Genomic DNA, 26135 nt, shown 5'->3' with positions numbered 1-26135 from the left:
CCTCCCTCCAATGTCATTGCATGAACCCAAGGAAAGGTTTTCATACGAAAAAAAAAATCATTCTAGGTTGTATGTGCTTCCTCCACCACAGACACCCCAGTGAGCAGGAGACACCCATGTCCCTCCCTCCAATGACATTGCATTAACCCAAGGAAAGGTTTTCATACGAAAAAAAATTTCATTCTAGGTTGTATGTGTTTCCTCCACCACAGACACCTCAGTGAGCAGGAGACACCCATGTCCCTCCCTCCAATGACATTGCATGAACAATCTCAAGAGCCCTGCCAATGTCCTCCACAAGCACAACACTGCCCACCATCCAAGGGAAGGTTTTCATATGAAAAAAAATCATTCTAGGTTGTATGTGTTTCCTCCACCACAGACACCCCAGTGAGCAGGAGACACCCATGTCCCTCCCTCCACTGACATTGCATGAACAATCCCAAGAGCCCTGCCAATGTCCTACACTAACACAACACTGCCCACCACCCAAGGGAAGGTTTTCATATGAAAAAAAATCTCATCCCAGATTGTATGTGTTTCCTCCACCACAGACACCCCAGTGAGCAGGAGACACCCATGTCCCTCCCTCCAATGACATTGCATGAACAATCCCAAGAGCCCTGCCAATGTCCTACACTAACACAACACTGCCCACCACCCAAGGGAAGGTTTTCATATGAAAAAAAATCTCATCCCAGATTGTATGTGTTTCCTCCACCACAGACACCCCAGTGAGCAGGAGACACCCATGTCCCTCCCTCCAATGTCATTGCATGAACCCAAGGAAAGGTTTTCATACGAAAAAAAAAATCATTCTAGGTTGTATGTGCTTCCTCCACCACAGACACCCCAGTGAGCAGGAGACACCCATGTCCCTCCCTCCAATGACATTGCATTAACCCAAGGAAAGGTTTTCATACGAAAAAAAAATTCATTCTAAGTTGTATGTGTTTCCTCCACCACAGGCATCCCAGTGAGCAGGAGACACCCATGTCCCTCCCTCCAATGACATTGCACAAACAATCCCAAAAGCCCTGCCAATGTCCTCCACCAACACAACACTGCCCACCACCCAAGGGAAGGCTTTCATACGAGGAAAATGTCATCACAGATTGTATGTGTTTCCTCCACCACAGACACCCCAGTGAGCAAGAGACACCCATGTCCCTCCCTCTAATGGTATTGCATGAACAATCCCAAGAGCCTTGCCAATGTCCTCCACAAACACAACACTGCCCACCACCCAAGGGAAGGCTTTCATACGAGGTTGTATGTGCTTCCTCCACCACAGACACCCCAATGAGCAGGAGACACCCATGTCCCACTCTCCAATGACATTGCAGGTTATAGTAAGCGAAATGAACATTTCCAAGAGCCCTGCCATTGTCCTCCAGAAGCACAACACTGCCCACCACCCAAGGGCATCCTAGGTTGTATGTGCTTCCTCCACCACAGACACCCCAGTGAGCAGGAGTCACCCATGTCCCTCCCTGGAACTATCCTGGCAGAGAGAACCCCCGTTCTGGAGGTCTTTGGAAGGATTAAGAGGACTTGTAGTTCATCTACATCCAGAAACCAAACAGTGATGGATTTGGACCAATATGCCCACCCGATATGCCCAAATCTGAATACTGGTGGATTTTGAGGGCAGTTGGCCTGGACATTTTGGGGTTGTAGGTCCTGGGATGTATAGTCCACCTGCAAACTAAGAACTGCACTCTGAACAACTCCAACGATGGACCTGGAGCTAACTGTGGGCTGGGAAGGGCAATATACAAATACAGTAAATAATAATAATACTAAATAATAATACTAAATAAAATAATACTAAATAATAATAATACTAAAAATAATACTAAAAATAATACTAAATAATAATAATACTAAATAATAATAATACTAAATAATAATAATACTAAAAGATAATACTAAATAATAATAATACTAAATAATAATAATACTAAATAATACTAAATGATAATAATACTAAATAATAATACTAAATAATAATAGTACTAAATAATAATAATACTAAATAATAATAATACTAAATAATAATAGTACTAAATAATAATAATAATACTAAATAATAATAATACTAAAAGATAATACTAAATAATAATAATGCTAAATAATAATACTAAATAATAATAATACTAAATAATAATACTAAATAATAATAGTACTAAATAATAATAATAATAATACTAAATAATAATAATACTAAAAGATAATACTAAATAATAATAATACTAAATAATAATACTAAATAATAATAATAATACTAAAAGATAATACTAAATAATAATAATACTAAATAATACTAAATGATAATAATATTAAATAATAATACTAAATAATAATAATGATACTAAAAGATAATACTAAATAATAATAATACTAAATAATACTAAATGATAATAATACTAAATAATAATACTAAATAATAATAATACTAAATAATAATAGTACTAAATAATAATAATAATAATAATACTAAATAATAATAATACTAAAAGATAATACTAAATAATAATAATACTAAATAATAATAATAATACTAAATAATAATAATACTAAATAATAATACTAAATAATAATAATAATACTAAATAATAATAATACTAAATAATAATAATAATACTAAATAATAATAATACTAAATAATAATAATACTAAATAATAATACTAATACTAAATAATAATACTAAATAATAATAAATAATTGATTCCCTATGTTTTTGCAAATGTGAAGGGGATGACCTTTACCTCTTGCCTACTGATGAAAGAAGCACACACAAACGTGTATCGATTGATCAATCAACCAATCAATCAATGAACCCAGAGAGATGCTCCCTACCTGTCTGACGATGAGCGAGCCCTCTGGCTGATGCGCACTCCGGGCTGAGCCAGGGATCCTGGGCCTTTGCCCAGCGTTTGTGGGAGGCTGCGCTGCCCTTTTTAGGCTAAGAGCAAGGCAGCCAGGCGCAAACACAACCCAGGAGGGAGGCGGAAAGGGGGAGAAGGAGTGACTCATGCGCCTTCTCCTTCTCTCTCCTCCAACTTTGGGGACTCCACCGTTCCTCTCGGGCCTTGCTTACCTTCCTCTTCTTAAAGTGCTGGCGAGCCAAAAAGCCTCGGCAGGCGGCTTGGAAGAGGGTGATGTTCCTGCTCATCTGTTTGTCGCGCTGCTCCTCCAGCTTGGCCAGCGTCCCCGCACGGAAAAACACCTTTGGGGGGGGGGGGGAATGGGTGGGATACAAAAAGGTAAACATTCCTTCCTATCTCCAACTCCAGGCTGAGTTACTTGTTCCACAATTGGGGGGAGGGGGAAGCATACAGACGACACATTTGGAACAACATTCAAAAGCAGGGGAACTCCAGACAAGAAACAACCAGGGACAACTAACCACCTCTCAACAAAGGATTCCACCAGGAAGTAAGAAGCCGAACCTTGAAAACTGCAAGGCAGTTAAATGTTAATCAAGGTGGCCAATTGAAACATTCACATCTATCTCCAACAGATAATCAGGGACAGCTAATCACCTCTCAACAAAGGATTCCACCAGGAAGTAAGAAGCCGAACCTTGAAAACTGCAAGGCAGTTAAATGCTAATCAAGGTGGCCAATTGAAACATTCACATCTATCTCCAACAGACAATCAGGGACAGCTCATCACCTCTCAACAAAGGATTCCCCCAGGAAGTAAGAAGCCACACTTTGAAATGCTAATCAAGGTGGCCTATTGAAACATTCACATCTATCTCCAACAGACAATCAGGGACAGCTAATCAGCTCTCAACAAAGGATTCCCCCAGGCAGTAAGAAGCCATACAAAGAATTCCCACAGGCAGTAGGAAGCCACCCTTGAAAACTGCAAGACCGTTAAATGCTAATCAAGGTGGCCAATTGAAACATTCACATCCACCTCCAACAGACAATCAGGGACAGCTAATCACCTCTCAACAAAGAACTCCCCCATACAGTAAGAAGCCACACAAAGGATTCCCCCAGGCAGTAAGAAGCTGCACCTTGAAAACTGCAAGGCCGTTAAATGCTAATCAAGGTGGCCAATTGAAACATTCACACCTATCTCCAACAGACAATCAGGGACAGCTAATCACCTCTCAACAAAGGATTCCCCCAGACAGTAAGAAGCCAAACCTTGAAAACTGCAAGGCCATTAAATGCTAATCAAGTTGGCCTATTGAAACATTCACACCTACCTCCAACAGACAATCAGGGACAGCTAATCACCTCTCAACAAAGGACTCCCCCATGCAGTAAGAAGTCACACACAAAGGATTCCCCCAGGCAGTGAGAAGTAACATCTTGAAAACTGCAAGGCCGTTAAATGCTAATCAAGGTGGCCAATTGAAACATTCACACCTACCCCCAACAGACAATCAGGGACAGCTAATCACTTCTCAACAAAGGATTCCCCCAGGAAGTAAGAAGCCAGACCTTGAAAACTGGAAGGCCGTTAAATGCTAATCAAGGTGGGCAATGGAAACATTCACACCTACCAACAGACAATCAGGGACAGCTAATCACCTCTCAACAAAGGATTCCCCCATGCAATAATAAGTCACACAAAGGATTCCCCCAGGCAGTAAGAAGCTGCACCTTGAAAAGTGCTGGGTCATTAAATGCTAATCAAGGCGACCAGTTGAAGCTTTCACACCTACCTCCAACAGACAATCAGGGACAGCTAATCACCTCTCAGCAAAGGACTCCCCCATGCAGTAAGAAGCCACACCTTGAAAACTGCTAAGCCATTAAATGCTAATCAAGGTGGCCAACTGAACTATTCACACTTGCCTCCAACAAACAAGAGTTCTTTCTCCCACCCTGGACATTCTTCCACAGATATACAAACTCCATTTTCCTAGTTTCCAACAGACCTTACAACCTCTGAGGATGCCTGCCAGAGATGTGGGCGAAACAAAGGATTCCCCCGGGCAGGAAGCAGCCAGGCTTTGAAGCTACAAAGCTATTCAATTGTAATCAAAGTGGCCCATTGCAACATCCACATAGTTTTTTGGACATTGGACACTCTATAAACCTCACTTGCCTCGTTTCCTACATACCCCACAACCTCTGAGGATGCCTGCCATAGATAGAGGCGAAACGTCAGGAGAGAATGCTTCCGGAACATGGCGAGGCAGCCAGGAACACTCACAGCAACTTACCCTAATAAGCCTTTGAAAGAATGCTGCAATGGGTTTTTTGGACATTGGACACTCTATAAACCTCACTTACCTAGTTTCCAACAGACCTCACAACCTCTGAGGATGCTTGCCATAGATGTGGGCAAAATATCAGGAGAGAATGCTTCCGGAACATGGCGAGGCAGCCTGGAACACTCACAGCAACCCACCCCCATAAGAATTTGAAAGAATGCTGCAATGGGCAGGTGGGGAGTGCACACAAGGGAGAAAAAGGGGGCAGCCAGACCTCAGAGCCCCCCAAGTAAACGAGTGAGCGCCTTACCCGGCTCAGTCCCATGTGGAAGCTGCTCTTCTCCAGCTCCAGGGAGTCCAGGAGCTCCTCCACGGCCTGGAATTGGAGGAAGAGAGATCCGTGCATCAAGCTCCCACCATCACATCAGCAGAAAGAAGTCAAGAAACCGAGAGAAGAGAGGAAAGACTCCCTGCCTCCTCTGCTTACTCAACCGCAAGCAACCTCAAGCCCCGGGGCTCAAATCCGGACTTCCTCAGGTTCCTGCGCACAATCCAGTGCCGTCTGTGGCGTCCCAGCTTTCACATCCCCCTGATAGACCAATTAGACCTGGAAATGGCACTGTTTCTCCCCATAACACCCCCAAACATCCCAGAGAAAGCCCGAGGGGCAGCTGTCTCATATTCTATGCCAGTGTAGTTCAATATAAGCACGTGTGCCTGTAGCTTAGCAGGCCTGTGTTGTTTCACCTCAGAGTGAGAGAAGCCTAAGTATGAGAAGGTCTCTCTGTGTTAGTAGGCCTCAGTATGAGAAGGACTCAGTGTTTGTTTGCCTCAGTGTTAGTTTGCCTCAGTGTGAGAGAGGTGTCAGTCTGAGAGAGCCCTCAGTGTGAGAAGGACTCAGTGTTTGTTCGCCTCAGTGTGAGAAAGGCATCAATCTGAGAGAGCCCTCAGTGTGAGAAAGCCTCAGTATGAGAAGGCCTCAGTGTTAGTTCACCTCAGTGTCAGAGAGGGATCAGTCTGAGATAGTCCTCAGTGTGAGAAGGCCTCAGTGTTAGTTCACCCCAATGTGAGAGAGATATCAATCTGAGAGAGCTCTCAGTGTGAGAAGGTCTCAGTAGGAAAAAAGCCTCAGTATTAATTCACCTCACTGTAGGTGTCAGTCTGAGACAACCCTCAGTGTGACAAGGCCTTAGTGGGAGAAAGGCCTCAGTGAGAGAAAGGCCTCAGTGAGAGAAAAGCTTCAGTGTTAGTTTGCCTCAGTGTGAGAAAGGTGTCAGTTTGAGACAGCCCTCAGTGTGAGAAGGACTCAGTGTTTGTTTGCCTCAGTGGGGGAAAGGCCTCAGTGTGAGGAAGACATCAGTGTTAGTTCGCCTCTGTGTGAGAGAGTTGTCAGTCTGAGACAGCCTTCGGTGTGAGAAGGACTCAGTGTTTATTCGCCTCAATGTGAGAAAGGCATCAGTCTGAGAGCTCTCAGTGGGAGAAAGGCCTCAGTGTGAGGTTTGCCTCAGTGTTAGTTCGCCTCAGTGTGAGAGAGGGGTCAGTCTGAGAGAGCACTCAGTGTAAGAAGGCCTCAGTGGAAGAAAGGCCTCAGTGTGAGGTAGGCCTTAGTGTTAGTTCACATCAGTGTGAGAGAAGCATTGGTTTGAGACTGCCCTCAGTGTGAGAAAGCCTCAGTGTGAGAAAGGCCTCAGTGTGCATTTGGCCTCAGTGTTAGTTGTGAGAGAGCCGTCAGTCTGAGAGAGCCCTCAGTGAGAGAAAGGCCTCAGTGTTAGGTAGGCCTCAGTGTTAATTTGTCTCAGTGAAGCATTGGTTTGAGACTGCCCTCAGTGAGACAAAGCCTCAGTGTGAGAAAGGCCTCAGTGTGCATTTGACCTCAGTGTTAGTTGTGAGAGAGGCGTCAGTTTGAGAGAGTCCTCAGTGGGAGAAAGGCCTCAGTGTTAGGTAGGCCTAAGTGTTAATTCGCCTCAGTTTGAGAGAGGCATCAGTCTGAGAGAGTCCTCAGTGTGATAAGGCCTCAGCGGGAGAAAGGTTTCAGTGTTAGGAGGCCTTAGGATGAGGAAGGCCTGGTAAGAGAAGCCCCAGGCTGCTGTGTGTATAAAGCTATTGTGTGAAGCTCTTGTGTGACCGGTGTGAGAGGAGGCTCTGTGAGAGCGAAGCTGTCTATCTGCATGAGAAAGAAGCCCAGCGTGGAAGCAAAGAAGGAAGTGTAAAGAACTTTGTGTTATGGAAACCTTGTTATTGTAAATAGTGCGACCATATTACCCAACACTGACCTCCTCCCAGTGTCCCAATCAATCCTCCGCCTTCCCACTTTCCCAGCAGTGTTGAAGGTGTCCCAGTGTCTCCCCACTGTACCCACTTCCCTACTCTTCTCTTTGTCGTATCAGATATAGAGGCCCCTTCATACCCGCTTCTCATCCGTGACGATGTAGTTGCGCCCGTGCTTCTTGGTGAGGTGAGGGGCCAAGACGTCGAAGCGCCGCCGAAACTCGGCGAAGACCATGTGGTCGGGGTAACCTGCAACAACACATAGAGAGGTGATTAGCTGGCCCTGGATATTTCTTGTCTGGAATTCCCTTAGAATCATAGAATCCAAGAGTTGGAAGAGACCTCCTGGGCCATCCAGTCCAACCCCATTCTGCCAAGAAGCAAGAATATTGAATTCAAAGCACTCCTGACAGATGGCCATCCAGGTTCTGTTTAAAAGCTTCCAAAGAGGGAGTCTCCACCACACTCCGAGGCAGAGAGTTCCACTGCTGAACGGCTCTCACAGTCAGGAAGTTATTTCTCATATTCAGATGGAATTTCCCTTGTTTAGTCACCTTCCAACAAAGGATGCCCCTCTGCAGTAAGAAGCCAGACCTTGAAGCTGCAAGGCCATTTGGTGCTAATCAAACATTCACGTCTGCCTCAAACAGACAGTTCTTTCTCCCATCGTCAACACCATTCCAGAGATATATAAAAGTGATTTTTCTAGTTTCCAACACACCCCCTCAACACTCTGAGTGTGAATGCTGCATTTGATCACTCTGAATAGCATTGAATGCCCTTGCAGCCTCAAGGTCTGGCTGCTTACTGCCTGGGGGAAGTTTAGAACCATTTTTAATGGGTTGCACATGCCTAATAGATAATATCTTAGGTGTCACCTGGCTGCTTACTATCTAGGGGAATCCTTTGTTGGGAGGTGATTAGCTGGTCCTGGTTATTTCTTGTCTGGAATTCTCTTAGAATCATAGAGTTGGAAGAGACCTCCTGGGCCATCCAGTCCAACCCCATTCTGCCAAGAAGCAGGAATATTGCATTCAAAGCACCCCTAACAGATGGCCATCCAGCCTCTGTTTAAAAGCTTCCAAAGAGGGAGACACCACCACACTCCCGAGGCAGAGAGTTCCACTGCTGAACGGCTCTCACAGTCAGGAAGTTTATTATTTATTTACTTATTTACAGCTTTTATATTCCGCCCTTCTTCTCACCCCGCAGGGGACTCAGGGCGGATTACGGTGTACACATATATGGCAAACATTCAATGCCAATTTTTGACATACAAACATATACAGACATACACAGAGGCTATTTAACTTTTTCTGGCTTTTATCATCCATTTGTGATGCTGATGAAGCACTTCCGCATTCCCCGCATGCTTCCCCGCTGGAGTGCTTTGCTGGAGTCTTCTTTATGGCCTCATAAATTAGTTAATTTAGCCTCCCCACACTTTAAGGTGGTACCTAATTTTCCTACTTGACAGATGCAACTGTCTTTCGGGTTGCAAAGGTCGACAACAGGCTACACACAATTGGTTGGAAACTCGCTCCAACCCGGGCTGGCTTCGAATTCAGAGTGATCTTAATGCAGCTGACACTCAGCCAGCTGCGCCACAATCCCGGTTCTTTCTCATGTTCAGATGGAATCTACCTTCTTGAGTCACCTCCCAACAAAGGATGCCCCTCAGCAGTAAGCAGCCAGACATTTAAACTGCAAGGCCATTCGGTGCTAATCAAACATTCAGAAAGACAGCTCTTATTCCCACTGTCAACACCATTCCAGAGATATATGAAAGCGGTTTTCCTAGTTTCCAACACACCCCTCAACCTCTAAGTGTGAATAGCATTGAATGCCCTTGCAGCCTCAAGGTCTGGCTGCTTACTGCCTGGGGGAAGTTTAGAACCATTTTTAATGGATTGCACATGCCTAATAGATAATATCTTAGGTGTCACCTGGCTGCTTACTCTCTGGGGGAATCTTTTATTGGGAGCAGATTAGCTGGCCCTGGTTGTTTCTTGTTAATCACCTCCCAACAAAGGATTCCCTTCAGCTGGAGGCAGCCAGACCTTGAAGCTGCAAGGCCATTCGGTGCTAATCAAGGTGGCCAGTTGAAACATTTATGCCTGCCTCAAACAGACAGTTCTTTCTCCCACCCTCGACATCATTCCACAGACATATAAAAGTGATTTTTCTAGTTTCCAACACATAGAATCATAGAATCAAAGAGTTGGAAGAGACCTCATGGGCCATCCAGTCCAACCCCTTGCCAAGAAGCAGGAATATTGCATTCAAATCACCCCTGACAGATGGCCATCCAGCCTCTGCTTAAAAGCTTCCAAAGAAGGAGCCTCCACCACACTCCGGGGCAGAGAGTTCCACTGCTGAACGGCTCTCACAGTCAGGAAGTTCTTCCTCATGTTCAGATGGAATCTCCTCTCTTGTAGTTTGAAGCCATTGTTCCCTTGCGTCCTAGTCTCCAGGGAAGCAGAAAACAAGCTTGCTCCCTCCTCCCTGTGGCTTCCTCTCACATATTTATACATGGCTCTCATATCTCCTCTCAGCCTTCTCTTCTTCAGGCTAAACATGCCCAGTTCCCTAAGCCGCTCCTCATAGGGCTTGTTCTCCAGACCCTTGATCATTTTAGTCGCCCTCCTCTGGACACATTCCAGCTTGTCAATCTCTGAGGATGCCTGCCATAGATGGGGGGGAAACGTCAGGAGAGAATGCTGCTGGAACATAAACAGACTACCCTGGAAAGAGTTGCTTTTTAAAAAGCCAAAGTACGATCCCTATCAGCTTGCTGAGAGATGGGGGGGGGGGGGGACTGCTTTGGACGAGGCCGAAACTCCAAATATGGCCAACGAGGAGGGAGACGCGATGGCACGCTTTCCCTTGGAAGGCGGTGGAATAACTTGGCTGAGGCCACTTGTGGGGGGACGAACCCCGCTGGGTGCCGCAATGCCATCTTTGGTGGTGGGGCGCTCTCTCCGAAACCCTCCCGGGATGTTTAATAAGGCCAAGCCAGACGTCTGCATGCGCGCTCCTGCGCTTGGCAGGCAGACGGGAGCCGAGGCGGGCCTCTCCGTATCGACTGTGGATGAACTACAATTAAATTTATGGGCAGAGATAGCAGTGTTGATTCTTCAGGTCTTAATTAATCATCAGCGCCATCGACCGGAGGGGGGCTCCACTCTCCCCTCACTCCCTCCCTCCCCCCGCTGGGCCATTGATCCCGGCCCCTGCGCAGCCCATCGATCGGGCTTCAGAGCACTAACAACCTGGTTTTGAAATAATAAACACCAATTCCACTGTGCATCTTTCGGAAGGATGAATACAGAAGTGCGCGGAGTTGGGGAGCCAGGGAGGGGAGGGAGTGAGGAAGGTGGAGGTTGCTTGCCAGAGATGCAGGCGAAACATCAACAAAGCTCACAACCTCTGAGGTTGCCTGCCACAGAAGCAGGTGAAACGTCAACAAACCTCCCAACCTCTGAGGCTGCTTGCCATATATCTTGTCCACAAACCTCACAACCTCTGAGGTTGCTTGCCACAGATGCAGGTGAAACGTCAACAAACCTCACAACATCTGAGGATGCTTGCCACAAATCTTGTCAACAAACCTCACAACCTCTGAGGCTGCTTGCCATATATCTTGTCCACAAACCTCACAACCTCTGAGGTTGCTTGCCACAGTTGCAGGTGAAACATTAACAAACTTCACAACATCTGAAGCTGCTTGCCACAGATGCAGGTGAAACATCAACAAACCTCACAAACTCTGAAAATGCTTGCCACAAATGCAGGTGAAACGTCAACAAAGATCACAACCTCTGAGGATGCTTGTCACAGATCTTGTCAACAAACTTCATAACCTCAGAGGTTGCTCACCATAGATGCAGGCGAAACATCAACAAAGCTAACAACCTCTGAGGATGTTTGCCACAGATGCAGGCGAAACATTAACAAATCTCACAACATCTGAGGTTGCTTGCCACAGATCGTGTCAACAAACCTCACAACCTCTGAGGTTGCTTGCCACAGATGCAGGCGAAATGTCAACAAACCTCACAACCTCTGAGGATGCTTGCCATAGATCTTGTCAACAAACCTCACAACCTCTGAGGATGCTTGCCACAGATGCAAGCGAAACGTCAACAAACCACACAACCTCTGAGGATGCTTGCCACAGTTGCAGGCAAAACATCAACAAACCTCACAACCTCAGAGGCTGCTTGCCACAGATGCAGGTGCAACATCAACAAATCTCACTACCTCTGAGAATGCTTGCCACAGATGCAGGCGAAATGTCAGGAGAGAATGCTTCTAGAACATGGCCATACAACCCAAAAACCTCCAACAACTCAGTGGTTCCGACCATGAAAGCCTTTGACAATAATTGGGCAAAATCAGGGCCCCTGATTTTGGAATCACCTGATTTTGGAATCACCTCATGGGAAGGAAAGAGGAATAGGCAGAGAGGAAGAGAGGGGAATAAAGTATCAGGAAAACTGCTACAACCTAGAAAAGGATGGTTATTGTTGCTCTTACTGTTACTAACTCTAATTAACTCTACTATTTATTTATCGTATCAGGAGCGAGCCAAGGATACAGTTGTGATGTGTTTGAGAAAACACAAAGTTTGAATACTTGGCATGATACTAAATTTCCTTTGGCCACTTGGGAGTGCCTCTAGTTTTGCTATAAGAAGGTCCTCCATTGTGCATGTGGCAGGACTCAGACCGCATTGTAGTAGGTGGTCTGTGGTTTGCTCCTCCACACTCACATGTCGAGGACTCCACTTTGTGGCCCCCTTTCTTAAGGTTGGCTCTGCATCTCGTGGTGCCAGAGTGCCTTCCAAGTCACCCACTCTTCTGTGTGCCCAGTGGGGTGTCTCTCATTTGGTATCAGCCATGGATTGAGGTTCTGAGTTTGAGCCTGCCACTTTTGGACTCTTGCTTGCTGAGGTGTTCCTGAAAGTATCTTTGTAGATCTTAAGAAGCTATTTCTTGACTTAGGCTGTTGTCTTTCTGGCTGATATCCGAACAGGGGATGGGCCAGAGATGCCACTGCCTTGGTTCTTTCATTATTGGCTGATACTTCCTGATGGATGTATAGTTTCTCCGATGTTGGGCGTAGATGTCTTATTAAGTTGTAGTTCACCCTACATCAAGTCAGAGTACTGTGACCCCCATTGACAATGAACCTGGACCTCACTTGGCACACAGAATCCTCACGAGAAAAATAATGGGAGGATACTGGGGGAATTCACCTTGATTTATCGCCATTGTAGATACTGGGATTTATAGTTCACCTGCACTCAAAGAGCACACTGGACCCCACTAATAATGTCCCTGGGCCACATTTAGTGCACAGAATCCCCATGACCAAAGAAAAATAATGGGAGGATATTGGGGGAATTCACCTTGATTTATAGCCATTGTAGAAACTGGAATTTATAGTTCACCTGCACTCAAAGAGCACTCTGGACCCCACTAATGATGTCCCTGGGCCTCATTTAGTGCACAGAATCCCCATGACCAAAGAAAAATAATGGAGGAATTCACCTTGGGGAATCCCCATGACTAAAGAAAAATAATGGAGGATACTGGGGGAATTCACCTTGATTTATAGCCATTGTAGATACTGGGATTTATAGTTCACCTGCACTCAAAGAGCACTCTGGACCCCACTAACGATGTCCCTGGGCCTCATTTAGTGCACAGAATCCCCACGACCTACTGAAAATATTGAAGAGGTTTGAGAGGAACTGATCTTCATTTCTGGAAGTTGTAGTTCACTTACGTCCAGAGACACTGTGGCTACCAGAGATGATGGATCTGGACCAAACTTGGCACACATACCTGATATCCTGAAATTTGACTACTGGAGGGGTTTGGGGGGAACTGACCTTCCTTTCTGGGAGTTGTAGTTCACCCACAACCGGGGAAACGGTGACCTCCACCGATGATGAACCAGGACCACAGAACCCCTATGACCAACTGAATCTGCTTGGAGGGGTTTGAGGGGACTGACTCAACATAGTGGGAGTTGTAGTTTGCCTTACAGCCAGCGAGCACACAGAACCCCACCCATGATGCATCATGGGTGGGGTTCAGTGTGCTCTCTGGCTGCAGAGCAAACTTGCACAACATGAGAAACTTTGACTACCGATGGTGTTCTGGGGGCTGAACCTGGAATGATGGGAGTTATAGTTCACACAGAACCTAATGCATTCTGTAAAATAAAAAAAAAATGACACCAGCACCCAAACGATGGCTTCCCGGAGCCAATTCATCATGGCTGCCAATTCCAACATGGCTGCCTGGCTACAAGAGGGGTAACAACACCAATCTTAGGTTCTTGTGGGTTTTTCCGGGCTACAGACCCACAAAACCCACAAGAACCTAGTGATTCCAGCCATGAAAGCCTTCGACAATAACACCAACCTTGTCGGTACATCCGGAGGGCATCCAGGAGGCGAGACCCTCGGATCTGGGCCCTCAGGAGCGGGACATCCAGCTGCATGAGGCCGGCCTCGCAGTGTTCGCCATGAAGGTCCAGCTCGCTGGTGCTCACCCGCCGGGCCCCGGGGCCCCGGGCATCACCACTACTCCAGCCGTCCGCTTTGGGCAGGAAGCAGTGGACGAAGTGGAGCTTGGACTTCTTCAAGGTGTCGACGAGGGCATCCTGAGGGGCAACGAAAGGGCAATGAGTGCAGAGAAGGCGGGGAAGAGGTCGAGTGGAGCGCCTGGGATGGTGCTTCCTTCCCAGACGCACCTGCGCAGAGACTCACCACTTGCAGCTTGATCTGGATGCAGAGGGACTTCTTCTTCATGGCCGCCACCCCCGTGGTGAAGGTCTTCCGCATGCTGGTGGCCCGGCGCAGAGCCAGCTGGGAGCCCCCCTCCAGGCCGGCGATGGAGCCCGACAAGACCATCGCGTTCCCCGCCCGGCCCGCAAAGAGGCTGCTGATGATTTTCCTGAGAGGGAGAAAAGGGACACGGTGAGTCCCTGCCACGTCCCTGAGGGGAATCCGTGGCCACCGCTGCCCACCGCTTACTTCTGGGAGTCCTGCAGGAGGGCCGAGGCGTTCTGGGAGGCCGGGTTCTGCCGCACGTAGCTCAGCCAGCCCGTGGTGTCGTACTCCACCCAGTTGGTGCCGTAGCTGTGGCCCAGGAAGAAGTGCCGCGGCCTGGTGCTCCGGAGGAGCGGATCGTGACCTGCGGGAGGGAGAGGGAGGATCCGTGAAGGGGAAGGCGCCCCCAAGTTTTCCTCCACTAGCCTTTTCATGGGCTGAATAGTCATGGGTAGAGCCATCAATCTGTCCTATCTATCTATCTTTTATCCATCCATCCATCTGCCTATCTCCTCTATCTATCATCCATCTCTCATTGGTCCATCTACCTATCTATCATCCATTTATCTTATCTATCTATCTATCTATCTATCTATCTTTTATCCATCCATCCATCTGCCTATCTCCTCTATCTATCATCCATCTCTCATTGGTCCATCTACCTATCTATCATCCATTTATCTTATCTATCTATCTATCTATCATCCATTCATCCACCCTTCCCTCCCTCATGGGTCCACCTACCTATCATCTATCTATCTATCTATCTATCTATCTATCTATCTATCTATCTTTATCCATCCATCCATCTGCCTAGCTCCTCTATCTATCATCCATCCCTCATTGGTCCATCTACCTATCTATCATCCATTTATCCTATCTATCTATCTATCTATCTATCTATCTATCTATCTATAATCCATTCATATAACCCTCCCTCCCTCATGGGTCCACCTACCTATCATCTATTTATCATCTATCTATCTATCTATCTATCTATCTATCTATCTATCTATCTATCTATCTTTTATCTCCTCTATCTATCATTCATCCCCCATTGGTCCATCTACCTATGTATCATCCATTTATCTTATCTATCTATCTATCTATCTATCTATAATCCATTCATCCACCCCTCCCTCCCTCCCTACCTCATGGGTCCACCTACCTATCATCTATCATCCATTTATCATCTATCTATCTATCTATCTATCTATCTATCTATCTATCTATCTTTCATCCATCCATCCATCCACCTATCTCATCTATCCATCCATCCATCCATCCATCTGCCTATTTCATCTATCTATCTATCCATCCATCCATCCACTTACCTATTCCATCTGTCTGTCTGTCTGTCTGTCTATCTATCTATCTGTCCGTCCGTCCATCTATGTATCTATCTTCCTATCTATCTTCCCATCCATCCATCCATCCATCCATCTACCTATTCCATCTATCTATCCATCCATCCATCCATCCATCCATCCATCCATCCATCCATCCATCCATCCACCTATTCCATCTATCTATCTATCTATCTATCTATCTATCCATCCATCCATCCATCCATCCATCCATTCATCTGCCTATATCATCTATCAATCTATCCATCCACCCACCCACCCGCCTATTTCATCCATCCATCCATCCATCCATCCATCTACTTATTCTATCTATCTATCTATATATCTATCTATCCATTCATCTTCCTTTCTCATCTATCTATCCATCCATCCATCCATCTACTTATTCCATCTATCTATCTATCTATCCATCCATCCATCCATCCATCCATCCATCCATCCACCCACCCGCCTATTTCATCCATCCATCCATCCATCCATCCACTTATTCCATCTATCTATCTATCTATCTATCTATCTATCTATCTATCCATTCATCCGCCTATCTCATCTATCTATCTATCTATCTATCTATCTATCTATCTATCCATCCATCCATCCATCCATCCATCCATCCATCCATCCATCTACTTATTCCATCTATCTATCTATCTATCTATCCATTCATCTGCCTATCTCATCTATCTATCTATCTATTTCTATCTATCTATCTATCTATCTATCTATCTATTTCTATCTATCTATCTATCTATCTATCTATCTATCTATCTATCTATCCATCCATCCATCCATCCATCCATCCATCCACCCACCCACCCACCCACCCACCCACCCGCCAATTTCATCCATCCATCCATCCATCCATCCATCTACTTATTCCATCCATCTATCTATCTATCTATCTATCTATCTATCTATCTATCTATCCATCTATCTGCCTATCTCATCTACCTACCTACCTACCTATCATTCATCCATCCTTCCTTCATTGGTCCATCCACATATCATCTATCATCTCTTTATCATCCATCATCTATCCACCCCTCCATCTATCCACATCACTAGTGTTATTGTTACTTCCTATCTTCTATGTCTTTGTGTTTGCCTGACTCCCTGCCTCTGCCTCCGAGCCTGGCCCTGAAACCTGGAGGGAGCGCGCCTTGATTTGTTTCCTGCCAGGGACCGGGATGCCCGCGCTATTCACCTCTGCAGCCCAGAACAAACAATTCCTCTAATACGCTTTCCTGCCAGATGAGAAAGATTTTTTGTGTCCTTCCAAAGTGCTAAACCGTGCTTTGGGACACCGTGTGGGCAATTACTCTGCGCAGAAAATACGTGCGGTTTTTCTAGGAAGGTGAACGTGTTTGCTGCACACAAATCCCAGGGGAATTTCCACACGGGAGCCAACGCTTCCGGTGCAGAGCCGTGTCTTCTCGGCAGCCGAGCCATGTATGCTTTTGCACTGACAAATACTTGCTGAAGCACAAAAAAATAGAAATGCGTGGCTGCCTCACGGCGATGCATTTCTCTCAAGATCTTTGCTGGGAAATGGCACATTGAGTATTTCTGTCCTTAATCTGAACGTATCCGTTCTCATTTCGACTCATTTACATGACAAAGGACGTGTGTTCTCAAGTCACCTGAATTTCGGAGGGTTTTCTTAGGCAAGGTAGTGTTGCCGATTCCTCCCTCCAACATATCGCCTACTAGTAAAGGTAAAGGTTTTCCCCTGACATGAAATCCAGTCATGTCCGACTCTGGGACTCATCTCCATTTCTAAGCCAAAGAGGCGGTGTTGTCCATAGGCGCCTCCAAAGTCATGCAGCCAGCATGACTGCATGGAACGCCATTATCTTCCCATTCGACACATCGTAATGCACCTTCTTTGTGGGTCCACCTGTAGCCCAATGTGGACAACACCCTTCTAATGTGACGTCCTTATGGATCCATCTATAGGTAATATAGATACTGTTGAAATCTAACTCTCAGTGTTTCATGACTGAAATCTGCTACCAAACAGGAGCTTTTTTGTTGAGTTCCAGGGCCAAAGAAGCAGATGGCGGAAACAGAAGAATGGCCTGCCTCAGCGGAGTGTGATTGCTCCATCTATGTTTAATAATAATAATAACAACAACAACACCTGGAGCAGCTTGTTGGGAGTCAAGTGCATTAAAATCACTACAGCCTGGGTCAGAGTGAGCTTCCAGCCATTTGTCTAGCTTGCCGTCGACCCTCTACATCCCAAAATAAAGTTGCATCTGTCAAGCTAATTTAACTAATTTATGACGCCATAAAAATCTCCAGCAGTGTGCAAAAGAATGAGGAAGTACTCCATCGGTGTACCTACTGATCTACTCACATTTACATGTTTTCGAACTGCTAGGTTGGCAGAAACTAGGGCTAACAGCGGGAGCTCACCCTGCTCCCTGGGTTCGAACCTGTGACATTTCAGCCAGCAAGTTCAGCAGCTCAGCGGTTTAACCCGCCGACTCTGGGACTCTGGTGCTCATCTCCATTTCTAAGCTCAGTGGTTGGACCCAATGCACCACCGGACGATACCACACCCAAGGGCCCATCATGAGGCTGAGCTTCCCAGATCTCATCATTATGATGCTTTCAGGTTCTGTATCCTTCTCTTATCGCCGTTACCTTTCTTGTCTCCATCCTGAGGGCCATAGTAGGTGAAGAGTCGGTCCAGAAGAGTGTCTTCATTGCCACCAGGCTGAAGGGACTCCTCTTCCAGGAGCCACAGCAAGCCCCTGGCCTCATCGGTCCGAGCGAGGGAACGGACCTGCAACGAGGGCACCTCATCGTTATGGGGAGAGCGGAGCATGCTAAGAACCCCGGGTGCATTGGGGAGACAAGGGAGGGTGAGGTGAGGGCATGCACCATGCGTTAAACGTGTGCCCCGCAATGCCAAGGGACGCAACTACACGATGCCCCATCGTTGCCGCGCGCCTCCTCCCTTCCCGAGCAAGCGAGCGAGAGCCAGGGCCGGCTCAGAAACGATCCCTTTCGCCCGGGAAGAATCAATACTTAATACCAGAGACAGGAGAAACACATATTGTCTAGTAAAATGTTCCACCACGCGACGTTTACTCGGTAGAAATTCAATCTGGAGGCTTAAGCAGCCGAAATTACTCCCCGCAAACTCAGCAGGGAGCAATCGAGAGGAGCGGCAGAGCTGAACGCACTCACAAAGATGGAGAGCGGCAACCAGGGTTCGCTTGCCTTCCCCGTCCTTTTGATCCCAAGAGAAGCCAAATCCCCAATTCCAGGTCCTGATTCCCCTGGCCCGGAGTCTGTGGATGCTCTGACTCCAGAAGGACCCCGGGTTCAAATTCTAAGCATTGCAGAAAGGAGTTGATAGGAAAGACATCCGCCATCCACTTCTCTGGCCATGGAATTCAACAAAAAAGCTCCTGTTTGGTAGCAGATTTCAGTCAGGAAACACTGAGAGTTAGAGTTCAACAATATCTATATTGTATTGTCGAAGGCTTTCATGGCTGGAATCACTAGGTTCTTGTGGGTTTTTTCAGGCTATAGAGCCATGTTCTAGAGGCATTTCTCCTGACGTTTCACCTGCATCTATGGCAAGCATCCTCAGAGGTTGAGAAGGTCTGTTGGAAGTAGGAAAAATGGGTTTATATATCTGTGGAATGGCTGGGGTGGGGCAAGGAGCTCTTCCCTGCTGCAGTTAGGTGTGAATGTTTAGCTGATCACCTTCATTAGCATTTGAAGGCCTGCCTGAGTCTGGGAAAATCTGTTGCTGGGAGGTGTTAATCTATATCTATATTACCTACAGATGGATCCACAAGGATGGCACATTAGAAAGGTGTTGTCCACATTGGGCGACAGGTGGACCCACAAAGAAGGTGTATTACGATGTGTCCCTGTCTAGAAGGCCCCTAGTTTAATCCAGAGCGGTTTCTCCAAGTAGAGCTTGGAAAAGATCTTGGCTTAAACGCTGGGGTTGTTGTTGTTGTTGTTGTTGTTGTTAAACATGGATGGAGCAATCACACTCCCCTGAGGCAGGCCGTTCTTCTGTTTCCACCATCTGCTTCTCTGGCCCTGGAACTCAACAAAAAAGCTCCTGTTTGGTAGCAGATCTTCCCAAGTCCCTGGAGATTGGCTGCTGCTTGGAGAAAACTGAGGAGCTTCCAACATGGAGAAGGCCTTCTCCATGCTGGCCTCCTTCCACTGAGCCTCATCTCAGCCTTACTTTCCAGTGTTTAAGCCAAGATCTTTTCCAAGCTCTACTTGGGGAAACCGCTCTGGATTAAACTGGGGGCCTTCTAGACAAGAAGAGGGAAGGGACACATCGTGATGCACCTTCTTTGTGGGTCCACCTGTCACCCAATGTGGACCACACCCTTCTAATGTGCCATCCTTGTGGATCCATCTATAGGTAATATAGATACTGTTGAACTCTAACTCTCAGTGTTTCTTGACTGAAATCTGCTACCAAACAGGAGCTTTTTTGTTGAGTTCCAGGGCCAGAGAAGCAGATGGCGGAAACAGAAGAACGGCCTGCCTCAGGGGAGTGTGATTGCTCCATCCATGTTTAATAACAACAACAACAACAACAACAACAACAACAACAACAGTGTTTAAGCCAAGATCTTTTCCAAGCTCTCCTTGGAGAAACCGCTCTGGATTAAACCGGGGGCCTTCTAGACAAGAAGAGGGAAGGGACACATCGTGATGCACCTTCTTTGTGCATCCACCTGTAGCCCAATGTGGACCACACCCTTCTAATGTGCCATCTTTGTGGATCTATCTATAAGTAATATAGATACAGTTGAACTCTAACTCTCAGTGTTTCTTGACTGAAATCCGTTACCAAACAGGAGCTTTTTTGTTGAGTTCCAGGGCCAAAGAACCAGATGGTGGAAACAGAAGAACAGCCTGCCTCAGGGGAATGTGCTTGCTCCATCCATCTTTAACAACTACACAAATGATCAGCCACTGCCAGAAGGGACAAAGTTTCATCTATGTTGACGATCGTGCCATCACCGCTCAAGAAGAGAGCTTTGAAATGGTTGAACAGAAGCTCTCTGAAGCTTTAGGTGCCTATTACATGCCTATTACAGTGAAAACCAGCTGATTCCTAATCCAACTAGAACAGACAGGCATCTCGAGCTCTGAGGAAACTATCTATGCTGACGATGGTGCCATCACCGCTCAAGCAGGGAGCTTTGAAATGGTTGGACAGAAGCTCTCTGAAGCTTTAGGTGCCTATTACATGCCTATTACAGGGAAAACCAGCTGATTCCTAATCCAACTAGAACAGACAGGCATCTCGAGCTCTGAGGAAACTATCTATGCTGACGATGGTGCCATCACTGCTCAAGCAGGGAGCTTTGAAATGGTTGGACAGAAGCTCTCTGAAGCTTTAGGTGCCCATTACATGCCTATTACAGAGAAAACCAGCTGATTCCTAATCCAACTAGAACAGACAAGCATCTCGAGCTCTGAGGAAACTATCTATGCTGACGATGGTGCCATCACCGCTCAAGCAGGGAGCTTTGAAATGGTTGAACGGAAGCTCTCTGAAGCTTTAGGTGCCTATTACATGCCTATTACAGTGAAAACCAGCTGATTCCTAATCCAACTAGAACAGACAAGCATCTCGAGCTCTGAGGAAACTATCTATGCTGACGATGGTGCCATCACCGCTCAAGCAGGGAGCTTTGAAATGGTTGGACAGAAGCTCTCTGAAGCTTTAGGTGCCTATTACATGCCTATTACAGGGAAATCCAGCTGATTCCTAATCCAACTAGAACAGACAAGCATCTCGAACTCTGAGGAAACTATCTATGCTGACGATGGTGCCATCACCGCTCAAGCAGGGAGCTTTGAAATGGTTGAACAGAAGCTCTCTGAAGCTTTAGGTGCCTATTACATGCCTATTACAGGGAAAACCAGCTGATTCCTAATCCAACTAGAACAGACAGGCATCTTGAGCTCTGAGGAAACTATCTATGCTGACGATGGTGCCATCACCGCTCAAGCAGGGAGCTTTGAAATGGTTGAACAGAAGCTCTCTGAAGCTTTAGGTGCCTATTACATGCCTATTATAGTGAAAACCAGCTGATTCCTAATCCAACTAGAACAGACAAGCATCTCGAGCTCTGAGGAAACTATCTATGCTGACGATGGTGCCATCACAGCTCAAGCAGGGAGCTTTGAAATGGTTGAACAGAAGCTCTCTGAAGCTTTAGATGCCTATTACATGCCTATTACAGTGAAAACCAGCTGATTTCTAATCCAACTAGAACAGACAAGCATCTCAAGCTCTGAGGAAACTATCTATGCTGACGATGGTGCCATCATCGCTCAAGCAGGGAGCTTTGAAATGGTTGAACAGAAGCTCTCTGAAGCTTTAGGTGCCTATTACATGCCTATTATAGTGAAAACCAGCTGATTCCTAATCCAACTAGAACAGACAAGCATCTCAAGCTCTGAGGAAACTATCTATGCTGACGATGGTGCCATCACCGCTCAAGCAGGGAGCTTTGAAATGGTTGAATGGAAGCTCTCTGAAGCTTTAGGTGCCTATTACATGCCTATTACAGTGAAAACCAGCTGATTCCTAATCCAACTAGAACAGACAAGCATCTCGGGCTCTGAGGAAACTATCTATGCTGACGATCGTGCCATCACCGCTCAAGCAGGTGATGGCACAGGGATATCCCCTGGGGTGGGGGGAGCACAAGCAACTAGGTAAATAAGTTTGCAATTATCCTATTATTGAGGAAGGGCATTGCAAGTGTAATTTTCTCAGAAGGCAACCAAGAGATACTGCACATGGGGAGGTTAGGAGCTCAGGTGGACACTTGGCCTCCAATGGGGAGAACCTCCTGCCTTTGCAAGGAGTCCGAGGCGAAGGGGTGCGATCCTGCTGCGGTGGCTCTGCTTCCTTTTGCCGCACCGACTGTCAGCCGCCCTCCCCGCCAGAGCCGCGCCGGTGCCGCACTAACAGGGCCCCGCCATTAGAATGACAAGCGGCAGGCGGGCCCTTCAAGCCTCACCGCTTCCCCGCTCCTTTATGGGTCTGGACCCTAATGGAAAAGGAAAATTATGGGCTGCGAGGGTGACAGTCGCTCAGCGCACTGTGGTGCTGGTGGGGGTGGCGCAGCCTTCTCCTTTCCTTCCTGGGCAAAGCTCCCTTCCAATGTTCTTCAGGCTTGTTTTCCACTCCTGCAAATCGCTCAGACGGCCATAAAAGCCCCAGGAGCAAAAAAATAAGACTATTTTTGGTATTCCAACACGCCTGAAGGCCAGCCAGTCGGGGAAAGGACCACGAAATATACGTTTCCAGTGCGGGAGAACGGCTATTTTATTATTATGACTGCTGCGACTATTATTGTCACCCGTTTACAGCCTGCTTTTCACCCAGTAATGGGTAGCAATGCATTATTATTATTATTGTCATCGATCCTGCCTTTTATTACACTCGAGGTCTTTCGGTGGGTTCAATCTGACTCCGTATTGCAGTGGTTCTCAACCTTCCTAATGCCGCAACCCCTTAATACACTTCCTCATGTTGTGCTGACCCCCCTCCCCAACCATAAAATTATTTTTGTTGCTATTTCATAACTATATTTTTGCTAGTGTTATGAAGCATAATGAAAATATCTGATATACAGGATGTATTTTCATTCACTGGACCAGATATGGCACAAACACCCAATACTGGGGGAATCCTTTGTTGGGAGGTGATTAAACAGGGGAACTCCAGACAAGAAACAATCAAGACCAGCTAACCACCTCCCCCAGACAGCTGCTTAGTGCCTGGGGGAATCCTTTGTTGGGAGGTGATTAAACAGGGGAATTCCAGACAAAAAAAACAATCAAGACCAGCTAACCACCTCCCCCAGGCAGCTGCTTAGTGCCTGGGGGAATCCTTTGTTGGGAGGTGATTAAACATGGGAATTCCAGACAAGAAACAATCAAGACCAGCTAACCACCTCCCCCAGGCAGGTGCTTAGTGCCTGGGGGAATCCTTTGTTGGGAGGTGATTAAACAGGGGAATTCCGGACAAAAAACAATCAAGACCAGCTAACCACCTCCCCCAGGCAGCTGCTTAGTGCCTGGGGGAATCCTTTGTTGGGAGGTGATTAAACAGGGGAATTCCGGACAAAAAACAATCAAGACCAGCTAACCACCTCCCCCAGGCAGCTGCTTAGTGCCTGGGGGAATCCTTTGTTGGGAGGTGATTAAACAGGGGAATTCCGGACAAAAAACAATCAAGACCAGCTAACCACCTCCCCCAGGCAGCTGCTTAGTGCCTGGGGGAATCCTTTGTTGGGAGGTGATTAAACAGGGGAACTCCAGACAAAAAAAAATAAAGACCAGCTAACCACCTCCCCCAGGCAGCTGCTTAGTGCCTGGGGGAATCCTTTGTTGGGAAGTGATTAAACAGGGGAATTCTAGACAAGAAACAATCAAGGCCAGCTAACCACCTCCCAACAAAGGATTTCCCCCCAGGCAGTAAGCAGCCAGAGCTTGATGCTGCATGGCCATTTAATGCTAATATAATAATAATAATATAATAATAGTAAAAATATAAGAATATTTTTATATTACATGTAATATTACTAATTATATTACAGTATAGTGGTGGTATAGTATAATATAGTAGTATAAAGTACTAATATTATGCTGTGCTAGTAATATAATATTTTATATACACATATAATATTGATAATATTATAATGTAATACAATATAATAATAATAATATGATATTATAATTTTATTTTTATATTACATGTAATATTACTAATAATATTACAGTATACTGGTTTAGTGCAATATGGGAATGTATGTTACTGATATTGTGCTATGCTAATTATATAATATATTGTATGTATATGTATATCTCTGAGTCCCCTTCAGGGTGGGAAGGGTGGAATATACATGTTGTGAATAAATAAATAAATAAATAAATACTGAACTCCAAGGTGCAACAAAGGATTGAACAGGGGAATTCCAGACAAGAAACAATCCGGGCCAACCAATAACCTCCCAACAAAGGATTCCCCCAGACTGTAAGCAGCCAGAACTTGCAGCTGCATGGCCATTTAATCCTAACCGATTTATTTATTTATGACATTTATATGTCGCCCTTCTCACTCCGAAGGGGACTCAGAGCGGCTTATAAGTAAAAAGTAAATACAATATATTATATATTATATTATTATAATCATAGCACAATATTAATATTGTATATTACATTGTACTATAACATTATACTGTAATATTATTAGTAATATTACATTTAATACAAAATATATAATTATAATATCATTTATAATTATTATAATATCAATTATAATAATCAAAGTGATCAATTGCAGCATTCACACTTGCCTCCAACAGACAAAGAGTTCTTTCTCCCACCCTGGACATTATATAAGCCCCATTTCCCTAGTTTCCAACAGACCTCACAACCTCTGAGGACGCCTGCCATCGATGTGGGTGAAACGTCAGGAGAGAATGCTTCTGCAACATGGCCAGACAGCCTGGAAAACTGATAGCAACCCAATAAAGACTATTTACCTTGTAATCCCAGTGTGGGCTAGCATGGAGCTGCGGCTCTCCCCTCTCTCTTCTCCCCACCTCTGCCTTTGGGGCACGTAGGTGCCTCCGTCCCTCCCCGCTGCTGTCCATATTCATCAGGCAAGCGCCGCGCAGATCTGAGCCAAGGCCTAACCATCCTCGACAGCCGCCTCCCCACCTGAAGCTGGAGCCCTCGCTCCTCATTAGAGGCGCCTAATTGGAAGGGTAAACGCTCCCTCGGAAGGACCCTGTGCTCTCCTCCATCCCTCCCCAATGCAGCCCAGATGTGGATCTGGCCTTCTCTGCCCCTCCAGGTGAGCAAATCGGGGCAGGAAAAGAAGGGGAAGCTTCTTGGAAGGATCCCATCGCTCCAAAGACCTCTCTGTTGAGTGGAAGGGTAGCAAAGACCACCTTGCTCCATAGACCATCCAGTGGGTGAAACTGAGGCACGCGTCCCAGTCTCATCATCCATCACCTGAGCTGAAACCTTGCCAGATCTGGTTGAAAGAACTGGGGTGCTCGCAAAATGGGGAGTGCTGCATCCACAGCTCTATCAGAGAAATCCCTTGGTGCCACATGCATCCATTCTTTGACCCAGTGTGTTGTCCAAAGTTTTCATGGCCAGAATCACTGCGTTGCTGTGAGTTTTCCGGGCTGTCTGGCCATGTTCCAGAATTAAGGTAAGTCTACTTCCCAACCCACTAGAAAATACTCAGGGTTTAACTTTGGAGTTCAAGATCTACAAGCCACTCTCAACACTTTCGCAGAAGCATACGAGAAGATGGGCATGTCATTGAACATCGAGAAAGCCAAAGTGCTCTTCCAGCAATCCCTCTCCAATGCCAGAGATACAGCTTCATGGTGTCACATTAGAAAATGTTGACCATTTCTACTCCACTGG

At 46.1% G+C, this 26135-nt stretch overlaps 1 protein-coding gene across 5 annotated transcripts in view; it reads right to left on the bottom strand.

The window, feature by feature from the left end:
- The window catches only part of MYO18A (myosin XVIIIA), a 264342-nt gene that overhangs the window by 115084 nt on the left and 123123 nt on the right, over positions 1-26135 (bottom strand). For all 5 annotated transcript variants that reach the window (XM_067472195.1, XM_067472196.1, XM_067472197.1 and 2 more), the window contains 7 exons: positions 18318-18459; positions 14506-14665; positions 14239-14425; positions 13892-14132; positions 7594-7703; positions 5497-5562; positions 3105-3233 (listed from right to left, as the gene is read on the bottom strand). In XM_067472195.1, coding sequence (XP_067328296.1) covers positions 3105-3233; positions 5497-5562; positions 7594-7703; positions 13892-14132; positions 14239-14425; positions 14506-14665; positions 18318-18459 — 1035 coding nt within the window. The remainder of the gene's footprint in view (positions 1-3104; positions 3234-5496; positions 5563-7593; positions 7704-13891; positions 14133-14238; positions 14426-14505; positions 14666-18317; positions 18460-26135) is intronic.

This window comes from Anolis sagrei, chromosome 11 (assembly GCF_037176765.1).
Source record: "Anolis sagrei isolate rAnoSag1 chromosome 11, rAnoSag1.mat, whole genome shotgun sequence".
Classification (NCBI taxonomy): Eukaryota; Metazoa; Chordata; class Lepidosauria; order Squamata; family Dactyloidae; genus Anolis; species Anolis sagrei.
This window is presented reverse-complemented; position numbering and strand designations above follow the sequence as displayed.